The sequence below is a fragment of the Solea solea genome, chromosome 6 (assembly GCF_958295425.1).
Source record: "Solea solea chromosome 6, fSolSol10.1, whole genome shotgun sequence".
Classification (NCBI taxonomy): domain Eukaryota; kingdom Metazoa; phylum Chordata; class Actinopteri; order Pleuronectiformes; family Soleidae; genus Solea; species Solea solea.
In genome coordinates this window covers 6,159,409-6,180,613 of record NC_081139.1, presented here as the reverse complement: position 1 = coordinate 6,180,613, position 21,205 = coordinate 6,159,409, and the positions used below count along the sequence as shown (strand labels likewise).

The window sequence follows — 21,205 nt, the reverse complement described above, 5'->3', positions numbered from 1 at the left end:
GCTGTAATTGCAGACAGTTTGAGAGAGACATCAATTTGAAAGGAGGGGTGGAAAAAAGGGAAACTGTTATGTATTGACTTGAGTTTCCAGCCATCATTTTACACTTGCATACACAATTTCAGGCTTATTCACGACCAAGTGCACTTCTCTTGATTGCTTTGCACAGGAAATAACCGTATGCTTGTTTTAAGAAAAAAAATCAAAATGCTCTCAAAAGTAGCATTTTTTTCATTTTGCCTGTGCTCTGGGTTTCCCTCTACAGAGCCAAACCAGTATGAGGACACCCGAAACACACACAAAGCACATTTATTCTTTATTTTGTCAGCAGGTTTTTTTTCTACTGCCTGTGCATTGTCGCTTCGTATGACACAGCAACAGACCAAAACCTTTTTGTGTTGGTGCTCAGTTGTAAGCATTTCCAGTCCCAGTTGGTCCCACTGAAAAAATAGCTACTGAGAACCTCAGCAGAACACCTGCCCTCAGCCTGACCTGTTGTTAGTGGAGTTACACCCATGAGGATGATATGTTAGCTACAGGAAATGCTCCACTGCTTTTCTTTCTTCTTAATATCTGTCCCTCCTGCTCTGTCGGGCGTAGTCAACACACAGCCACGTGTTCGTCCTCCCATCTTTTTTACAACACGGATGTTGAATAAAATTATGCCTCTTGCCTCTTGCTTACACTCAGGGTTCATTAAGTCGTCCCCTCTGAGAATCACAGCCAAACAAACAGACTCCTTCACTGAAGTCACGTTGTTTCTGTAGGGTTCACATTGTCATCAACAACCTGCTGCTAGGCATGAACATCTTTTTAGAATAGCATCCCCAACAAATGCACACTGTACATAACCACTGTCCCCTCTGGCTAAACTCACACAAACTGAAATTCTCACCCCTCATTAACTCTCAGATTAGGGGCCACAAGACATTCAGATTACAAAATTGTACATAGAATAATCCATTCATATCCCTGTGTAATAACATAGTCTGATAATGACCTACATCTGTGAAATGTCCAACCTACAGTATGTTTATGACCTAGTTAATCTTATTCAGACTTGTCCTAACTCTGGTTAATGTTGGGAATATTGCCGTCCATGTAAACAGTCTGTGTCTCTCTTTGTTTTGTATCTGACAAACTCGGCAGCCAAGTGGAAACAAGCACCTGTGCATGGAGGGGAAAACAGAAACTCTGCATAGAGACAACGTGATATTTGCATTTCCATCCTGCTGTCACAGTCTTCAGCTGCAGGTTGACGATGAGCGGGACAAGCAGAGAATGGATGCTGTATGTTGTGACATCATGGCCCCGAAGGGTTTCTTCTGCTGTAGATTGGCAGATATTCATGCTGCCGGTGATGGAAAAGGAAAAGTGATAGCAGGCCACTTGTGCTGAGAGTAAACAACATTTTTTTCTAGACAGTATGTCTGTTGGGTGTCACTGCGTATGTTTGTCTACACGCCCTTGTTATTTATATGGAAATGTGTAACCCTGGTAATTGTCAACGTCACCTTGTGTCCTTTCTCTCCCGTGTTTGTAAATGCATGCATCTGCATTATTCAATCATTCCACTTATTTATAACACTGTGATATTTTAAAGCGGCATCTAAATCTCATATGTATCAGCTTTTGTTTTTCTCTCTGTCAACCACACATGTGAAATATTAATTTCAACAGTTTGACACCTTTGATATTTCACATGTTCAGTATAAAAACTGAGATTATACACAGTGTGTGTGTGTGTGTGTGTGTGTTTGTGTGTTTGCCTCCTCACTTTTTTTAAAATCACAATTTAATCAACGTTTGAGGGGATGTGCATGATGAATGGAGAACCTTATTCTACCTTTAGGTGATTAAGTTAATGTATATAAGCAGTGTTTTTTCCCAGAAACCACAGACTGATGCCCCAGTGTGTTGATGAAAAAGATGAACTGATGGTGGCGCGCGCGCCCCCCACAGGCAGAGAGAGAGAGAGAGAGAGAGAGAGAGAGAGAGAGAGAGAGAGAGAGAGAGTTTGCCCCACATCTCTCTCTGTTACTGTTATTATCCTCTGGTGCGACCGACAGTGCTGTAGACGTCTGTAGGCGACAAACCATGGAAACACACCTGATCCAACAGGAGATGAATTTACTCTGAGGGGGAAAAAAAAGATGCCATTCAGTCCACAGACGGAAAAAGTGGGGAAAAAATGGTAAACGAAGCCTAAAAGATAATAATCGTCTTAAATTCGCCCTCAAGATCCTCAGGTAAGTTATTTATCGAACATTCTACGTATTTTGTTTTATTTTTTATCGCAGATTAGTTTGTTTTCATTCAGTATTCATCCTTTCTTTTTTTAAGAAAAAGAAAACAAAAGAAAATGCCTTTAAACTTTACTATTTATGCGTGTTTTCTTTTAAAGTTACGAAAACGACGCACAACATAAAACCCAGTCCGTTTGCTTGCAGCTCAGTTTCCACGCTCCTGTTGACCTGTTTCACCCAGATTAATGTAATTTGGACTAAATTAAATTCCCTCCTGACTTTGGTGAAGCTTAATCATATAGAATAAAAGGTACCGCTGCTCCAGAGACGACGCACGGACTGTCGCTGTGATGTTTGATGTTGAAGTCATGAAACACATTTACATAGTTTTAATGAAACAGTCTCCATCATTGTCATTCAGCTTTTCTAATTAGTGCCTGCTGCTGCAAGGCATAGCCTACTAGTGAGAACCTAGAGTTCTCGCTAGAATGCATTGCAGCGCAAGAATCTATTGTAATCGTACTTGGCGCATGTTCTGCTTGATATTATTCCTCTTCCTCACGTTTTTCGCCACGTAACTCCTCCCACAGTTTTGAGAAACCCCCACACATCTTATATCAAAACGTGCGGCTTGATCGGGAATGCTGTGCTATGACTTTTATAAGACTTTCGAGTAACCATGGCGACAAAAATCGCGAAAAACTGCGAAATTTCCAAATACACATGAATGGGAAACGGAGAAAAACCAAGCCCACTTTGGAGCATCATAGTGTCGTCATACTTTAACGTAGAAACGTGATTGTAACTTTAAACTTTGATACATATTACAATTTTTATGCAATCACAGTTCAAGTTTTGTACTCTTTTTTTTACATTTTCAGATTTTATAATGAGTGTGTATTGCGTGCGTGGGCACTACAGTGACACACTCTGCTGACATACAGAAATATAATCACAAACATCTCTTAAACTCTTCTTCTGTCCACAATTTCCAACCTACACAGACAATGTTTACATCAAAACGTTGCTATGGTTGTCTAACCCTTTATTAAACTATGACATTTTTGTCAAATTTTGGACGAAATTAATGGTATGGAATGGTCTTTTGTTACATTGTTCTGCTCTGTTGTTTCGTAATTGCTTACAATAAAGAAAGTCTATAAAAAAACGACATTCAAGAACATTTTTGTCACATTTTGGACGACATACTAAACTATGACATTTTGCTCAAATTTTGAACGACATACTAAACTATGACCTTTTTGTCTGATTTCTGACAATATACTAAACAATGACATTTTTGTCAAATTTCGGACGACATACTAAACTATGACATTTTGTCATATTTTGGACGACATACCAAACTATGACATTTTTGTCAAAGTTTGAACGACATACTAAACTATGACATTTTTGTCAAATTTTGGACGACATACTAAACTATGACATTTTGGTCAAATTTTGAACGACATACTAAACTATGACATTTTGTCATATTTTGGACGACATACCAAACTATGACATTTTGGTCGAATTTTAGACGACATACTAAACTATGACATTTTGGTCAAATTTTAGACGACATACTAAACTATGACATTTTGTCATATTTTGGACGAGATACCAAACTATGACATTTTTGTCAAAGTTTGAACGACATACTAAACTATGACATTTTTGTCAAATTTTGGACGACATACTAAACTATGACATTTTTGTCAAATTTTGGACGACATACTAAACTATGACATTGTTGTCATATTTTGGACGACATACTAAACTATGACATTTTTGTCAAATTTTGGACGACATACTAAACTATGACATTGTTGTCATATTTTGGACGACATACTAAACTATGACATTTTTGTCACATTTTGGACGACATACTAAACTATGACATTTTTGTCACATTTTGGACGACATACTAAACTATGACATTTTTGTCAAATTTTGGACGACATACTAAACTATGACATTTTTGTCAAATTTTGGACAACATACTAAACTATGACATTTTTGTCAAATTTTGGAAGGCATACTAAACTATGACATTTTGGTCAAATTTTGGACGACATACTAAACTATGACATTTTTGTCAAATTTTGAACGACATACTAAACTATGACATTTTGGTCAAATTTTGGACGACATACTAAACTATGACATTTTTGTCAAATTTTGGACAACATACTAAACTCTGACATTTTGGTCACATTTTGGACAACATACTAAACTATGACATTTTTGCCAAATTCTGGACGACATACTAAACTATGACATTTTTGTCACATTTTGGACGACATACTAAACTATGACATTTTGGTCAAATTTTGGACGACATACTCTGACATTTTGGTCACATTTTGGACGACATACTAAACTATGACATTTTTGCCAAATTCTGGACGACATACTAAACTATGACATTTTTGTCAAATTTTGGACAACATACTAAACTATGACATTTTGGTCAAATTTTGGACGACATACCAAACTATGACATTTTTGTCAAAGTTTGAACGACATACTAAACTATGACATTTTTGTCAAATTTTGGACGACATACTAAACTATGACATTTTGGTCAAATTTTGGACGACATACTAAACTCTGACATTTTGGTCACATTTTGGACGACATACTAAACTATGACATTTTTGCCAAATTCTGGACGACATACTAAACTATGACATTTTTGTCAAATTTGGGACAACATACTAAACTATGACATTTTGGTCAAATTTTAGACGACATACTAAACTATGACATTTTGTCATATTTTGGTCGACATACCAAACTATGACATTTTTGTCAAAGTTTGAACGACATACTAAACTATGACATTTTTGTCACATTTTGGACGACATACTAAACTATGACATTGTTGTCATATTTTGGTCGACATACCAAACTATGACATTTTTGTCAAAGTTTGAACGACATACTAAACTATGACATTTTTGTCAAATTTTGGACGACATACTAAACTATGACATTTTTGTCAAATTTTGGACGACATACTAAACTATGACATTTTTGTCAAATTTTGGACGACATACTAAACTATGACATTTTTGTCAAATTTTGGACGACATACTAAACTATGACATTTTTGTCAAATTTTGGACGACATACTAAACTATGACATTGTTGTCATATTTTGGACGACATACTAAACTATGACATTTTTGTCAAATTTTGAAAGTCATACTAAACTATGACATTTTGGTCAAATTTTGGACGACATACTAAACTATGACATTTTGGTCAAATTTTGGACGACATACTAAACTATGACATTTTTGTCAAATTTTGGACAACATACTAAACTCTGACATTTTGGACAACATACTAAACTATGACATTTTTGTCACATTTTGGACGACATACTAAACTATGACATTTTTGTCACATTTTGGACGACATACTAAACTATGACATTTTTGTCAAATTTTGGACGACATACTAAACTATGACATTTTTGTCAAATTTTGGACAACATACTAAACTATGACATTTTTGTCAAATTTTGGACGACATACTAAACTATGACATTGTTGTCATATTTTGGACGACATACTAAACTATGACATTTTTGTCAAATTTTGGACGACATACTAAACTATGACATTGTTGTCATATTTTGGACGACATACTAAACTATGACATTTTTGTCACATTTTGGACGACATACTAAACTATGACATTTTTGTCAAATTTTGGACGACATACTAAACTATGACATTTTTGTCAAATTTTGGACAACATACTAAACTATGACATTTTTGTCAAATTTTGGACGACATACTAAACTATGACATTTTGGTCACATTTTGGACGACATACTAAACTATGACATTGTTGTCATATTTTGGACGACATACTAAACAATGACATTTTGGTCAAATTTTGGACGACATACTAAACTATGACATTTTTGTCAAATTTTGGACAACATACTAAACTATGACATTTTGGTCAAATTTTGGACAACATACTAAACTATGACATTTTGGTCATATTTTGGACGACATACCAAACTATGACATTTTTGTCAAAGTTTGAACGACATACTAAACTATGACATTTTTGCCAAATTCTGGACGACATACTAAACTATGACATTTTTGTCACATTTTGGACGACATACTAAACTATGACATTTTGGTCAAATTTTGGACGACATACTAAACTCTGACATTTTGGTCACATTTTGGACGACATACTAAACTATGACATTTTTGCCAAATTCTGGACGACATACTAAACTATGACATTTTTGTCAAATTTTGGACAACATACTAAACTATGACATTTTGGTCAAATTTTGGACGACATACAAAACTATGACATTTTGGTCAAATTTTGGACGACATACTAAACTATGACATTTTGTCATATTTTGGACGACATACCAAACTATGACATTTTTGTCAAAGTTTGAACGACATACTAAACTATGACATTTTTGTCAAATTTTGGACGACATACTAAACTATGACATTTTGGTCAAATTTTGGACGACATACTAAACTCTGACATTTTGGTCACATTTTGGACGACATACTAAACTATGACATTTTTGCCAAATTCTGGACGATATACTAAACTATGACATTTTTGTCAAATTTGGGACAACATACTAAACTATGACATTTTGGTCAAATTTTAGACGACATACTAAACTATGACATTTTTGTGAAATTTTGGACGACATACTAAACTATGACATTTTTGTCACATTTTGGACGACATACTAAACTATGACATTTTTGTCAAATTTTAGACAACATACTAAACTATGACATTTTTGTCAAATTTGGGACGACATACTAAACTATGACATTTTTGTCAAATTTGGGACGACATACTAAACTATGACATTTTTGTCAAATTTTGGACGATATACTAAACTATGACATTTTGGTCAAATTTTAGACGACATACTAAACTATGACATTTTGTCATATTTTGGACGACATACCAAACTATGACATTTTTGTCAAAGTTTGAACGACATACTAAACTATGACATTTTTGTCAAATTTTGGACGACATACTAAACTATGACATTTTTGTCAAATTTTGGACGACATACTAAACCATGACATTGTTGTCATATTTTGGACGACATACTAAACTATGACATTTTTGTCAAATTTTGGACAACATACTAAACTATGACATTTTTGTCAAATTTTGGACGACATACTAAACTATGACATTTTGGTCACATTTTGGACGACATACTAAACTATGACATTGTTGTCTAGTTTTGGAGGACATACTAAACTATGACATTTTTGTCAAATTTTGGACAACATACTAAACTCAGACATTTTGGTCACATTTTGGACAACATACTAAACTATGACATTTTTGTCAAATTCTGGACGACATACTAAACTATGACATTTTTGTCAAATTTTGGACAACATACTAAACTATGACATTTTTGTCAAATTTTGGACGACATACTAAACTATGACATTTTTGTCAAATTTTGAACGACATACTAAACTATGACATTTTGGTCAAATTTTGGACGACATACTAAACTCAGACATTTTGGTCACATTTTGGACAACATACTAAACTATGACATTTTTGCCAAATTCTGGACGACATACTAAACTATGACATTTTTGTCACATTTTGGACGACATACTAAACTATGACATTTTTGTCAAATTTTGGACGACATACTAAACTACGACATTTTTGTTGAATTTATCAGACACCTCTATCCAAATTGACTTACAATGGAATTGAGCACAACCAGCCACGGATGGAGTCGAACTTGCGACCACAATGTCTTTCGCACACAACGTACCAGTCTTAACCACTGAGCCACTCCACCAACATATTGAACTATGACATTTTTGTGACTTTTAGGACGACATACTAAACTATGACATTTTTGTGACTTTTTGGACGACATACTAAACTATGACATTTTTGTCAAATTTTGAACGACATACTAAACTATGACATTTTGGTCAAATTTTGGACGACATACTAAACTATGACATTTTGGTCAAATTCTGGACGACATACTAAACTATGACATTTTGTCACATTTTGGACGACATACTAAACTATGACATTTTTGTCAAAGTTTGAACGACATACTAAACTATGACATTTTTGTGACTTTTTGGACGACATACTAAACTATGACATTTTTGTCATATTTTGGACGACATACTAAACTATGACATTTTGGTCAAATTTTGGACGACATACTAAATTATGACATTTTGGTCAAATTTTGGACGACATACTAAACTATGACATTTTGTCATATTTTGGACGACATACCAAACTATGACATTTTTGTCAAAGTTTGAACGACATACTAAACTATGACATTTTTGTCAAATTTTGGACGACATACCAAACTACAACATTTTTGTCAAATTTTGGACGACATACTAAACTATGACATTTTGGTCACATTTTGGACGACATACTAAACTATGACATTTTTGCCAAATTCTGGACGACATACTAAACTATGACATTTTTGTCAAATTTTGGACAACATACTAAACTATGACATTTTGGTCAAATTTTGAACGACAAACTAAACTATGACATTTTGGTCAAATTTTGGACGACATACTAAACTATGACATTTTTGTCAAATTTTGGACGACATACTAAACTATGACATTTTGTCATATTTTGGACGACATACCAAACTATGACATTTTTGTCAAAGTTTGAACGACATACTAAACTGACATTTTGGTCAAATTTTTAACGACATACTAAACTATGACATTTTGGTCAAATTTTAGACGACATACTAAACTATGACATTTTTGTGACTTTTTGGACGACATACTAAACTATGACATTTTGGTCACATTTTGGACGACATACTAAACTATGACATTTTTTCCAAATTCTGGACGACATAATTGTCGTCAAATTTTGGACGACATACCAAACTATGACATTTTTGTCAAAGTTTGAACGACATACTAAACTATGACATTTTGTCATATTTTGTAAGACATACCAAACTATGACATTTTTGTCAAATTTTGGACGACATACTAAACTATGACATTTTTGTCACATTTGGGACGACATACTAAACTATGACATTTTTGTCATATTTCGGACGACTTACTAAACTATGACATTTTACTGTAAGACCTGAGTGGCATGGTGGCGTAGTGGTTAGTAGGTCTTGACTGAATATGTACAAAAATGTCATAGTTTATTATGTCGCCCAAAATTTGACAAAAATGTCATAGTTTGACAGTTTTGAGAAAACCCCCATTTTCTAGTTCCCATTGTTATTATTCAGCTCATTATTTTTCTCATAATTGGGGGATTGCATAGATTACACATGTTAATAATAGACAGCTGGAGTGTTCTACTCATCACGTCTTATTTAATAACATAGACACTTTCTGTACCACAGGGCTGTCACTCAGTCACCTTCACGCAGAAAAACCTAATCTTGGGGACTGTTGTTTCTGAGGCAGTGTAAGAGGAAGAGCGATAGAAACATGACAGTTTTAATTCTATAAAGAAGTCAAGAGGAAACCAGATGACATTAAAGAGGATGTGTTTTTAATCCAGTTCAACATGTGTATGTTAAGGTTTTCTTGTCCTGGAACAGCAGCATCATTTGAATCTACTCATCACAGCAAAATAAAAAGGTCATCAAAACATCACATTGGATTATTTGTGTATTGGATTACAGGTCAGGATAATTGTAGAAGATCAGTAGATTACCAACATTTGATGGGAATCACCATCAGTGGATGTTACACTCTGTCCTGGACTACCTCTTTAGATTAGAATATAAAACAGGTTTTTAATTGAGGTTAAATCATTAAAATGATTTTACAGATTTTCTTTTTATCATGCTGTTATAATCTAGTAACTGATCTTTCTACCACACACCCATTCATGATCTAATTAAGTGACCAGCCAAATTTGAACACATATTAAATATAACAAGAAAATAGTTATTTATTATCTAAATCCATTCATAGAAACTGAACCGATTATAAACTGCTTGAAATACATGTAACATATTCTCAGAGTCTAACCTAAGATTATTTTTTTCTTCTGTACTCATGCATCCTAACTGCAGGAGTAGTGAGAAGATCCTCACACCCAAACTACTGCTGGCATATTCCTTTTCTCCCAGTCAGTTATTGACAGTGTGTGTGTGACTCAGGCAGGATTGATGTTCTTGCCGTTAATAGTGCAGCAGGCAATACTTGGGCTATCGATCCGACCCCTTTCTAAGCCCCGTCCCTACATCATTGGGATATGATTAGGAGTTATGGCATCATGGGAAAATAAATACCGGGATGAAAGAGAAGAACATTTAATGATAAGTGCAATGTGATGCTTTTCTTCACAGTGCTATTGGCGAGCAGACAAGCCTGCATTGTGATTTATGACCTTTTACCACAGAAATAGGAAAAGTATTTTCAACATTATTAGATCACTTATACAGTGCAGTCATTATTGGTGCTTATAGACGATGATTCACAAGGGAGACACTGCAATAAAGCATACACACACACACTGTTGCTCCTTTTAAGGGTCCACATTCTGTTAAAAGTTATGAACAGACATCGCCAACATATCTAGATTAGTTACAGTCCAATATGACTAAAAGCAGTCTGTCCCCTCTGCTCATTTTTTTAGCTTCTTTAAAGACATCCAAAGGTCTGACTGTTTACTGACCCTTTGTCTACTCTTCAACACCATAGTCTCCCCTGCTAGCGTTTGCCTAATTCTGTGCACTGTGTACACTGTTTGTGTGAACAGACACATTCAAAGACTCATCTCATCCAGGCTGACCCCATTTCTCTCCATCTATCAGATTCTCCTGGTGTGACTCTGATTGGGACCTGGTGTGAGTGTTAGGGGGCTATGGTGACACGATGGGCACAGGCTGGTGTGAGGAGAGATGTACCAGCGTCACCGGGGGAAGACGGAGGGATAAGGGAGCAGATCTTTGGTCAAGGCTGTGCACTGTCACGCTCTTGTTCTCTGTTCTGTGCGGTCAAGTGTCCCCTCAGTGTCCAGACAGCTGCCACTGTGCCTGGGACACTGGCACCGTGGAGTGTTCAGATGCCGGGCTGCGGGAAATACCAGAGGGGATCCCGCCGGGAACCATCTCCCTCCACCTGGAACGCAACTACATCCGGAACATCCCGGAGAGGGCCTTTAGTGAGCTGGTACACTTACAGGACCTGTACCTGTCCAACAACCGCATCGACTCACTCGCCTCGGGGGCTCTGCGGCACCTGGGCCCAGAGTTGCGCCTGCTGGACCTCTCACATAACCTGCTGAGGAAGGCCAACAGGGAGGAGTTTGGCTCCACACGAGCAAAGACACGCCTGTACCACAACCCCTGGCACTGTGACTGCGCCCTCCAGGAGCTGATGGAGACTCTGAACCTGGAGCCCGAAACAGTAAACGGGATCGTTTGTGAGAGCTCTGTGCGGGGTGTGGGAGAGGGGAGCAGGTGGGAGGACCCTGGGTCCCAGGGAGAGCATGCAGGTCAAGCGTTGGTCAAACTGTTGGATTCTGGAGTGAATTTCTGCAGTCTGCAGAGGAAAACCACTGATGTGGCCATGCTGGTGACAATGTTTGTGTGGTTCTTTATGGTCATTGTGTATGTAGTGTACTATGTGAGGCAGAACCAAGCCGAGGCACGCAGGCATTTGGAGTACTTGAAGAGTTTACCCAGCCCACGCAAGACCCCCACCGAGACAGACACTCTAAGCACTGGTTTCTGAACTTCATTTGAATAAAATAATCAGATACCAGACAGGCTGACAAAGTTCAAAATGCTGTGTGATTAAAATAATCCAACTGTGGAGGATGCTGATACAGAGGAGGAAATTAACCTTTTACAGCCGAGTTTCCTTTTTGGAAAATGTCTTTATATTTCTTACAAGAGATCAACCTATGTTTAATATTGATTTTCCTGTCTAATGAAAATAGATTTGGTGAGTTAGTGAACTCATTTTACCATCTGCACTGAGACAAAACACAGGAAAGGATGAAAATGAAGAAATGCTTTGAACCATCAATCTTCCTTGCGGTCTTGTTTTCCCGTCCTTTTCTTCTCCCACAATGATGCTGCAGCCTTTTATCTTACATTAGGCTCTAATTGGGGGTCTTTGACCAACTGACCCTCATTGAACACTTGAAAGGCACTAATCAGGTAGAGTACATTCATCGGGTTCAAAAGGAGATTGTGCATTGTCCAATGTGTGTCCTTATTATATTTTTGATGTGTGTATTTGTGTCTTTCCTTCACTTTCTTTTTTTTTTGTTACTATGAAAACTGATTTTGTTCAGATGCTATTTAGGTCTTTCTCAAATCAAATACACAGACACAAAGCAATTTGTTTCCATGCCAGTTGGGAACTACCAATCTCAATCTACTCTCAGGGAGCCATTAGAGCTGGAGACGAACAATATTGTCTCATAGCTGCAGGAATTATCTCTAAGATATCTGAGCAGCTTAGCATCGTGTACATACAGCTGATCACTACAGAGAAATTTCAACCAGAAATGGAAACGTTGACATGAATTAGATTAGCAGAGCCATCTATCCTGAGAGAAGCTAGTTTAGCTTTAATTAATCTCCTGAGTCCTGTTTCCTCCCTGCACTGATTGCTGTGCACAAATGTTCCCACATCGCACATTTTCCATTTAGGCTGTATAACTTATTTATTCATTTGCACAGATAATAAATGGATTCCCTTTCCCAGTTGCTGCATTTAATGCTCGCAATAGACAAAACGGGGTGTGTATCGTCAACACTCTCTCTGCATATCCAGCTTAGAGTAAATGGAACAAAACCTGACGGGATTAACAGCCTCTTTTTTTTTTTTTTTTTGCTTGAGTTCATCATATAATCATATTTACTGTGGCACTTCCACCGGAGCATTTTATCCTGTCAATGTGTAAGTGTTTGTCATTGTTCAGGAATGATAAAAGGTCTATGGATGTTATTTCCATGTGGGTTTCATCCTCAATCTCAGAGGTCAAAACATGTTTTTTATGAATCTTCTTCACTAAAATAAGTTTGTAGCAACTGGAATGAGAAGCCATTATAGCAGCATGGTGAGTCCGTTGTATTAGGAAAAACTTCTAATTTGTCCCATACTTTGGATTAAGACTAAACATCACTGCACATTTAATAACATTATTCGTATCACCCTCAGCTTTTCTTTGTCTCCAGAGCTACGTGGCTAATTCAAGGTGGTTAGTGCTCATTGTAAACATGTTAGCTGCTAATTAATAGTATGATAGCACTGTCATTGTGAGCATGTCGCTCATCTGTAGACTTTCACTCATGTGTCTTAATGGATGTAGTGACGTATTGTAAGAGCAAACCCAGCTACGCTGTAGATCAATGACTTTCTTTGTCCTGTGTCGTGCTAAATGTTCTCAGTGTTTTGTAACCTACAGAGGAAGACTTGTTGTTTTGTTTACAGATGAAGATTCTGTAAATTAGGCGTAGATTGTCCAGAACAAGCTTGATGAATGTAAAACATCTCTGCTGTTTTACCACAGGCTTAAAAGATGACGTGTGTTCTGCTGTTTTAGACTCTTGTAAAAGGACTGTTAATGTAACCTCACGTGCTGTCGCTTGTCTGTCCCAAATCATTCATCTAATGTGAAAATCTCCCCTAATACAACGCTTAAAAGAAAGTCAAGAACCACAAGAACCATGACGTCTGTGTGGAGGATATTTATTGGTGATGTATTTCTGTTTTGGTGATCAGTTTTCCCTCTCCTGTTTCTATGCCAATAATTATTCAAACAAGGAAAAAAGGCATAAATTGGAAACCATTATGAAATAAGTAACGAAATAAACAAATATAAATAAAAATGCTCCTACTTTTTTTTGCTGATGTAAGTTGGAGAAAGGGAAGACATTTTTAGGTCAGGAAGGCATCAGTTCACAGAATGAGCTGAAAAAAGATGATTTGACATATGAAAAAAAACCCATAATATGAATGTTCACCACTTCTGTTTTTAAAGTGTTGTTTAAATGTTTTCTGTCGCCATCAAACAAAATCAAACTGGCCCCACATTCATCCGTCCGTCTCTCAACTGCTTTGTCTTGATATCTGAACTGTTTCCCCCCCCCAGGAAATCACCACCAAACACCAAGCTGAAGGCGGGCACAGTGAAATGTTTAGGTGTGACTTATTTTTGAAGGGGTTTGCCAGGGGGGGAGAACATGAACAGGATATAAATAAAAAAAAAAGCAACTTCAGCCTGTCACTTGGTTTTGTCTTTTATTTCCAATTTACATTAATTAAAACGTAACAAAAACAAGTCATGACCATAATAATAATAATATAAGAAAGCTATTATTAATAATAATGTCATTATTATTATTAATAATACAAATATACACATCCTCACACAAATGAACCCTCTGCGCTAGCTGTATGTAACTGGAGCCAAAGTCAGACACACCTTAAACCTTTTCATCTGTGTGTGTGTGTGTGTGCTGAGGCAGAGGGTGTGCCGTGTGCGAGGGGACTGATGGGAGGAAATAGAGATAGACAGGGTTCAAAATCACAGCAAATGTGTGGCAGGGAGGGGGAGCAGACTGAGCCTTCATGACCAAAATTCTCTAAATATTGGTCACTTTCCATAAAATATAGGATTGTAAACAAAGGATTCAAGGGGAAAAATGCCTTTACATGTTTGTTTGTTTTTTAATGTGAGGTAGCTTTAAAATATTCAAACAAATATTGAGTAAACTAAAGAAAAATTTTCATTAAATGTGTTCCAAATTGGACAAAGCCTACATTGTAAAATTCATTAGGGATATGTTTATATGCAAGGGTTGAAGCAGGAGGGCAACGCGGGGGATACTCCTCACCCTGAAATCCAATATTCCAGGGGTCAAAGGCTCTCTCTTAGAAACTGTATCTATATATATATATATGTATATACATATATACATACATACATATATATATATATATATATATATATATATATATAGATAGAAGTCACTACAAATGAGTTTCTGGTTGTTTAAAAAATACAGACTGTTTTACAACAATAGCACCATCGCCTTTTATTATAATACACAGTAAAGTTTTGATACACACTGTGGTGGTAGAAATAGAAACATCTGCACTTTCTACAAAGCTAGATTTTTGGTTTAAAAGAGATTTTTTAATGTAGTGGATATGGTACAGTAGAGATGGGGGTGGGTTCCAAGAGAGGAGGAAGTACGAGGAAGTCGGTGGATTAGTTTCCTTTCATTATTATGTGTAAGTGTGGTGTCTTATCACTTAGCATCAAACTCAGTCCTACTGCACCTGGGACCCAAACCTAAACAATAAATAAATAACTCCAAGACACTTTTCTCTCTCTAGTTCCCTGGTATGTTCCCATACTTTCCTCATACTTCCTCCTTCTTGTTCAAGGATGTGGGGATAGGTTATGTAAGGGGGGAGGGGGTGGTTTGCTGTTCACCCAGGGTGGAGTAGGGCTTTTGGGGGAACACCAGGTGTCCATGGGGCAGGGTGAGTTGACTGGAGGCAATGCTGGATGAGTCACAGATGACAGTTGCTAGTGCCATTCAGTGCAGATATCCTACGGAGTTCGACTTGGAAAAAGCACTTTTTTTTTCTTAAAAAAGTCCTGTTTAAAAAAAAGTGTCTCGATTTTTCTTTTTCTCTCTTTCTCACCTTTATCTGAAGCAAGCTTATCTTTCATTTTTTAGTTGTTTTTTTCCCCCCAAATTTCCACTTTTTTTTTCTCCCACTCTCTTCTTTTCGATATCTCGTTCTTTACAAGAAGCAGACCGGACCGACATCGACTCCAAACTCCTGGTCTGATCCACCAATATCCATAGGGGCAATGTCCACAATGGGTAGACGAGAGGTCTTCTGTGATCTGTATTCTATAATCGTCTTTCCCCACTGGCCCGTGTGTCTCTGCACAGAGGGCAAAAAAATCACATAATGAGTATGAGAACAAGATTATTGAGTCTGAGTAAAAACAGACAGTGCATAACGTCAGTGACTAAGACAAAGGTTATCGCAGCCTCACCGTGCAGCCGTCCTCCATCACGCTGTAAGTGAAGCGGCTGTTGCCCTCAGCTCTGATCTCCACATCGTTGGAGCCCTGCAGCAGCACGGCCTTCTTCAGGTTGCCCATTGCACTGTCCATGTAGGCCACACTGTTCTTACAGTGGTAGGTGAGGTTCTGAGAAGCCTCGGTGGACAGCAGTCTCAGGAAGGTCATCTGAATGGCAGCAGTGTTGGGTGCCAGGCTGTCATCACCATAGCTGAACTGCAAGAGACAAAAGTGAAGAACAGTGGGTAATAATATCCCTGGAAATTTGGTTGTTACATTTTATCTCTATTTTTGTTGTAATAACACAATCTTATGAGTGGAGGCCAAATTAAATTTGGGCTTTGACAGAAATGAGTTTTTAACCAGATTTTTTATTTAATCAAACCCAAGCCCACATTGGTTAAGGTATAGTGATTCACACACAGAGAACGGAACTTACGTGGAATCCTCCATTCATTGTTTCTCCGAACCAGACGTGTTTGCGGTCCTTGCTCTTGCTGGACCACCAGTTCTTACGGGGGATGTTGGCAGGCTTGGACCGGACGCAAGATTCACCTGTCTCCATGTTGCAGAAGACCTTGATTGCATCAACAGTGCAGCCCTGGTTGGGATCAATCCAGTATTCTCCTACGGGAACAACAAAAAAACCCCATCAGAGATTTTCCCCTCACATTATAACTAATCTTTACCTGCACAAAGGGTTGATTGTGATATAAAAACAACCAACCATGCCACATAAACTCTCTCTATATTATCATCTCACCCCAATTTGACCAATTTCTCCCGGCGTTACTCACCACTCTTCCAGTCAGGGTGGCAGAGCTTCAGGTCTCTGCAGGTGCGAGCAGGGTTCTTCTTAGATCCCTCGGGGCTGCGGATGTTCTCAATCTGGTTGTTGAGAGATTTGAGCGTTGCGTCGACCTCGGCATCGTGCTGACGGAGGTTTCCAGAAGCCTGGTCGGCTCTCATGTACCTGGCAGGATCTGGGGACTTCTCAGTCTGACCCAGGCCAGCGAAGGCAGACATGTCGATGCCAGGGCCAGCAGGACCAGGAGGACCGGGGGGTCCAGCGTTTCCAGGAGGACCCTGAGGGAAAAAAAGAATAGGGAACAAGATGAAAGATTAGAGATGATCATATTGGTATTTGGCACTTACATACGATTCAGACAGTTATTTTTGTCTAGTAATCTCTCCACCTGCGTTTCCATTTTTTGTTCACAAACAAAATCCTCAATCCGACTTGATCCATCTCCCATAAATGGAGCAGGAAATGCTACCACCTGTTCTGCAATCTGTTGTCTCCTCTCTCATTCCAGTTTCCTCGCCGATGAGTTGATAAGTTTGAATGATGCAAGCATCAGAAACAAGGTTACGTGTTGAGAGCTCTTGTTGTAATCTTCTTTAGCTGTTTTATATGTATTTCATTTCTATTTGTGTCCATCACTATGATTACACTCACTGCATTAACTGTTTATATGTTTATTGAACTTCATGGATTATCCTTAACTCTAAATTAACATCTAAGCAGGGTGGAATAAAGACATTTTTTATTCCACCCTGTATTGTGTTTTATTATTTTTGTGTTCATTTTAAACCTCTTGTAACCTCTTGACTTGAGCCTTTTCCTATTTTGTTCCACCCTGTCTTGTATTTTACTGTTTTATTTGCATCTTTTGTTTTATCTCAAAGTTAAAACAGGTTACTTTTTGACTTTTTGACTTTAAACTTTTCCTTTTCATTCCACCCTGTGTTGTGTTTAATTGCTGTATTTGCTTTTTAAATTTTATTTTTGTGTTTTATTGTTGTATTTGCTTTTTAAATTTTATTTTCCTTTTATTACGAAGCACTTTGAGCTGCAATCCTTGTATGAAAGGTACTATACAAATAATGTTTATTATTGTTATAATATTATTACCCAGATGTTGAATCTTAGCAAGTTTTACACAATTGATACTTGATTTCTTTATTTGTAGTCATGACTGAGTCATCCTAGTGTTGATGTATGAGTGAACCAACATTTACAAAACATTTGTGCCTAGAAGCAAAACACAATGTTTTTAATTTCCATATTTAAATTCCACATTTTGAACTTTATTTCACTACATGCCCGTCAATTTACTGTTGCCATCTGTATCACTGATTATTTTATTTTTAAAACAGATGGTCTGTGTACTGACTATGGATCATTTCCAATTCTGAATGTTTGAGTTTTTGTGTACAATGTAGTCATTAAAGTGACTTTAACAAGAAAAAGTATCAAAAGTAAGTTGCGTTATGAAAGGAAAGAAAAGTTGGCTACATACAGCGGGACCAGACTCTCCACTGCGACCACGAGGTCCGGGGGGTCCAATGGGTCCTGGCATACCATTTGCACCATCCTTTCCACCAGGTCCAGTAGGTCCAGCAGGTCCCTACAAGTACAAGTGGAGAAAAGTTCTTAAGTATCTAATCAGGACTACACACACAGCCTCTAAAATACTTCACTCCCCTACGACTATCCTCTAAGAATGAAATATTAGAACCATTATATGCCTCAGATGAAGAATAGCCCATGACTGCCATCCCCCTCCCAATCTATACTGCTGCCATTAGGCCTTAGATAGAGAAGCTCTGTCCCAACCCTGGGGTTAGCAGGTGGGGTATCAATGTTTTCTGTGCCTATGTTTTCATGTGACTGTGCAGGCAACAATCCATCTAAAGCCACTGCAAGTGAATAAATGTATTTCATTTTTTTTCTTGGTATTTAAAGTGATATTCCAATGTTTTTTTGGCACTATACTCACTCTCTGTCCAGAAGGTCCAGAAGGTCCAGTTGCTCCCTGGTCTCCAGATTGACCCTAGATGAGAGAAAATTAGTGGGATGTTAAGACAGAAAATACAATCAGAATACAATAAAAGCACATCATTTTTTTTTTTTTTTTGTTCTGTTCAGATGCTTACCGGAGGTCCAGGCAGACCTTGCAGACCAGTGAAGCCTCTGTGTCCCTTCTGTCCTCTCTCACCTGACTCTCCACCCTCACCCTTGTCACCACGGGGTCCTTGGGGTCCCTGAGAACAAGTGGACAACACTCTGATTCACACCGTTTGCCCATTTAAGTGTTTTCTGTAGAACTACAAACCAAAAGCTTGCACAATCACAATCAGGCTTTGTGGCCAGAAACTGGTCATGCGTGCATGTTCAGAAATATACATACAGGCATTCCTCTGGCCCCAGCAGGTCCTGAAGATCCAGCAGGTCCTTGTGCACCCTGAAAAAAACAGAAAGTCACAGATTTATTTAGTGGGAAGGAAGAAGATTAGCTATGGGTTAGGGTTAGGGTGAGAGATTTGTGGTGGAGGCACTACTCACAGACTCTCCTCTGTCTCCCTGTTTGCCAGTGGGACCAACAGGACCAGGAGCACCAGTACCACCTGGAGCACCAGGAGCACCAGCAGGACCAGTGTTACCACGATCACCCTGCAGCACAACATTGGTGACAGGAAAGCTATTATAATCAGGATCTACTACACCCTGTAATCTAAGTATAATATGTCAAGGCACAGCAGAACCCAGACGGTAAACAATCCAGAAAAGTCCAAATGCACTTAGAGACAAAAACAGCATAAAAAAAAGAAACAACAAAGGTTCAAGACAGAACCTTTGTTCAAAATCAAAGTCAATATATTCTGTAAAGTAATATTAACAGTAACTTCTGATGTAAAACAGCAGGTTTACATAGTTTGAATCTAAGGTGCTGGTGTCTGTGGTTTCATTATTTCACTTGTTTCATGTCACGGACATAAACAAACTTTCAGCATTTGCAATAAAAGCATTTCATGTAGTGTTGTTGTGTAATTCCCACCTTGATACCAGCAGAACCATCTCTACCAGGAGGTCCATCAGATCCAGCGTTGCCCTGACAGGAAGAAAATCAAGTGTTAATAGCTTCCACCTCCGCTGAGCCAGGTGTCCAACTGAATACTGACGAGCTGCATAATGAGCCCTGCTCCAACAACACACATTATAATTCTAATGATACAAAATGCAAATAAAGGCACGACGTGAACAGCAGTGCATTTCAATGGTTTGCTGATCTCTGCTCATTATGAGATCATCAGATATCAACAGTTAAAAGGCACAGACTAACATGTTATGTAACATGCTAGCTATTGGACATTCTCTGACCTCTCTACCGGGCTCTCCTGCCGGTCCGGTAAGTCCAGGTGGTCCAACAGGTCCAGGGGGTCCACGGTCTCCAGAGCCACCAGAAGCTCCCTGCTTTCCAGGCTCACCCTGAGAGGAGGAGGAGGAGGAGGAGGAGGAGGAGGAGGAGACTTATTACTACACTGAATTTAATGAATAACAATAAATAATGGTGCATGAATTACATTGAAATACAACTACTACGTCTTTAGCAGCAGAATTAAAAATAAAAGACATCCACGTTGATGCTGAGTTCAACCAGCCAGAAACAGTGAGCAGTTAATTAATCAGCGAAAGTGTTTGATTGTCACTTTTCAAGAACTTTAAACCTTCACGAGGGCTACTATAACTGTAGATTTAAGATTTGCAACTTAATATAATCTGGATTTGGACTATAGTTCCCAGATCCTGGTTCCTGACTCCAAAGCTACTACAGACAACAAATGCAAATGGTTATTATTTTATCTATTTAAAGAAATGTTGTTTATTTTGTCATTTTGCTGCATGTATTCATGTTTAAATTAAATACAAATATGCCTCAATGATGATGAAAATGTATAATAATGATGATGATAATAATAATAATACTTTATCTCCTTGGGTGCTTGAGCTATTTCCAGAAGAGCCACCACATTTTCCCAGTATAAAAATAAAAATCCAC

The 21,205-nt window shown here is 37.8% G+C and overlaps 2 protein-coding genes across 3 annotated transcripts in view; one reads left to right on the top strand and one right to left on the bottom strand.

The window, feature by feature from the left end:
* Nucleotides 1–2,062: 2,062 nt before the first annotated feature.
* On the top strand, nt 2,063–14,099 carry LOC131460382 (leucine-rich repeat-containing protein 3-like). Its single transcript, XM_058630817.1, has 2 exons — nt 2,063–2,246; nt 11,110–14,099. Exon 2 carries the CDS (start codon nt 11,171–11,173, stop codon nt 12,029–12,031), a length of 861 nt encoding a protein of 286 aa, XP_058486800.1. The 5' UTR covers nt 2,063–2,246; nt 11,110–11,170; the 3' UTR covers nt 12,032–14,099.
* A 438-nt stretch (nt 14,100–14,537) lies between these two features.
* col2a1b (collagen, type II, alpha 1b) overlaps nt 14,538–21,205 on the bottom strand; it is a 40,181-nt gene continuing 33,513 nt past the window's right edge. For both annotated transcript variants that reach the window (XM_058630815.1, XM_058630816.1), the window contains 11 exons: nt 20,527–20,634; nt 20,204–20,257; nt 19,711–19,818; nt 19,556–19,609; nt 19,302–19,409; nt 19,145–19,198; nt 18,665–18,772; nt 17,159–17,447; nt 16,801–16,988; nt 16,335–16,577; nt 14,538–16,219 (listed from right to left, as the gene is read on the bottom strand). In XM_058630815.1, the coding sequence (XP_058486798.1) occupies nt 16,073–16,219; nt 16,335–16,577; nt 16,801–16,988; nt 17,159–17,447; nt 18,665–18,772; nt 19,145–19,198; nt 19,302–19,409; nt 19,556–19,609; nt 19,711–19,818; nt 20,204–20,257; nt 20,527–20,634 (1,461 nt within the window). In that variant the 3' untranslated portion in view covers nt 14,538–16,072. The remainder of the gene's footprint in view (nt 16,220–16,334; nt 16,578–16,800; nt 16,989–17,158; nt 17,448–18,664; nt 18,773–19,144; nt 19,199–19,301; nt 19,410–19,555; nt 19,610–19,710; nt 19,819–20,203; nt 20,258–20,526; nt 20,635–21,205) is intronic.

Coding starts and splice junctions, on each gene's coding strand:
- LOC131460382 (XM_058630817.1), top strand. CDS start 11,171: ATGGGCACAGGCTGGTGTGAGGAGAGATGTACCAGCGTCACCGGGGGA.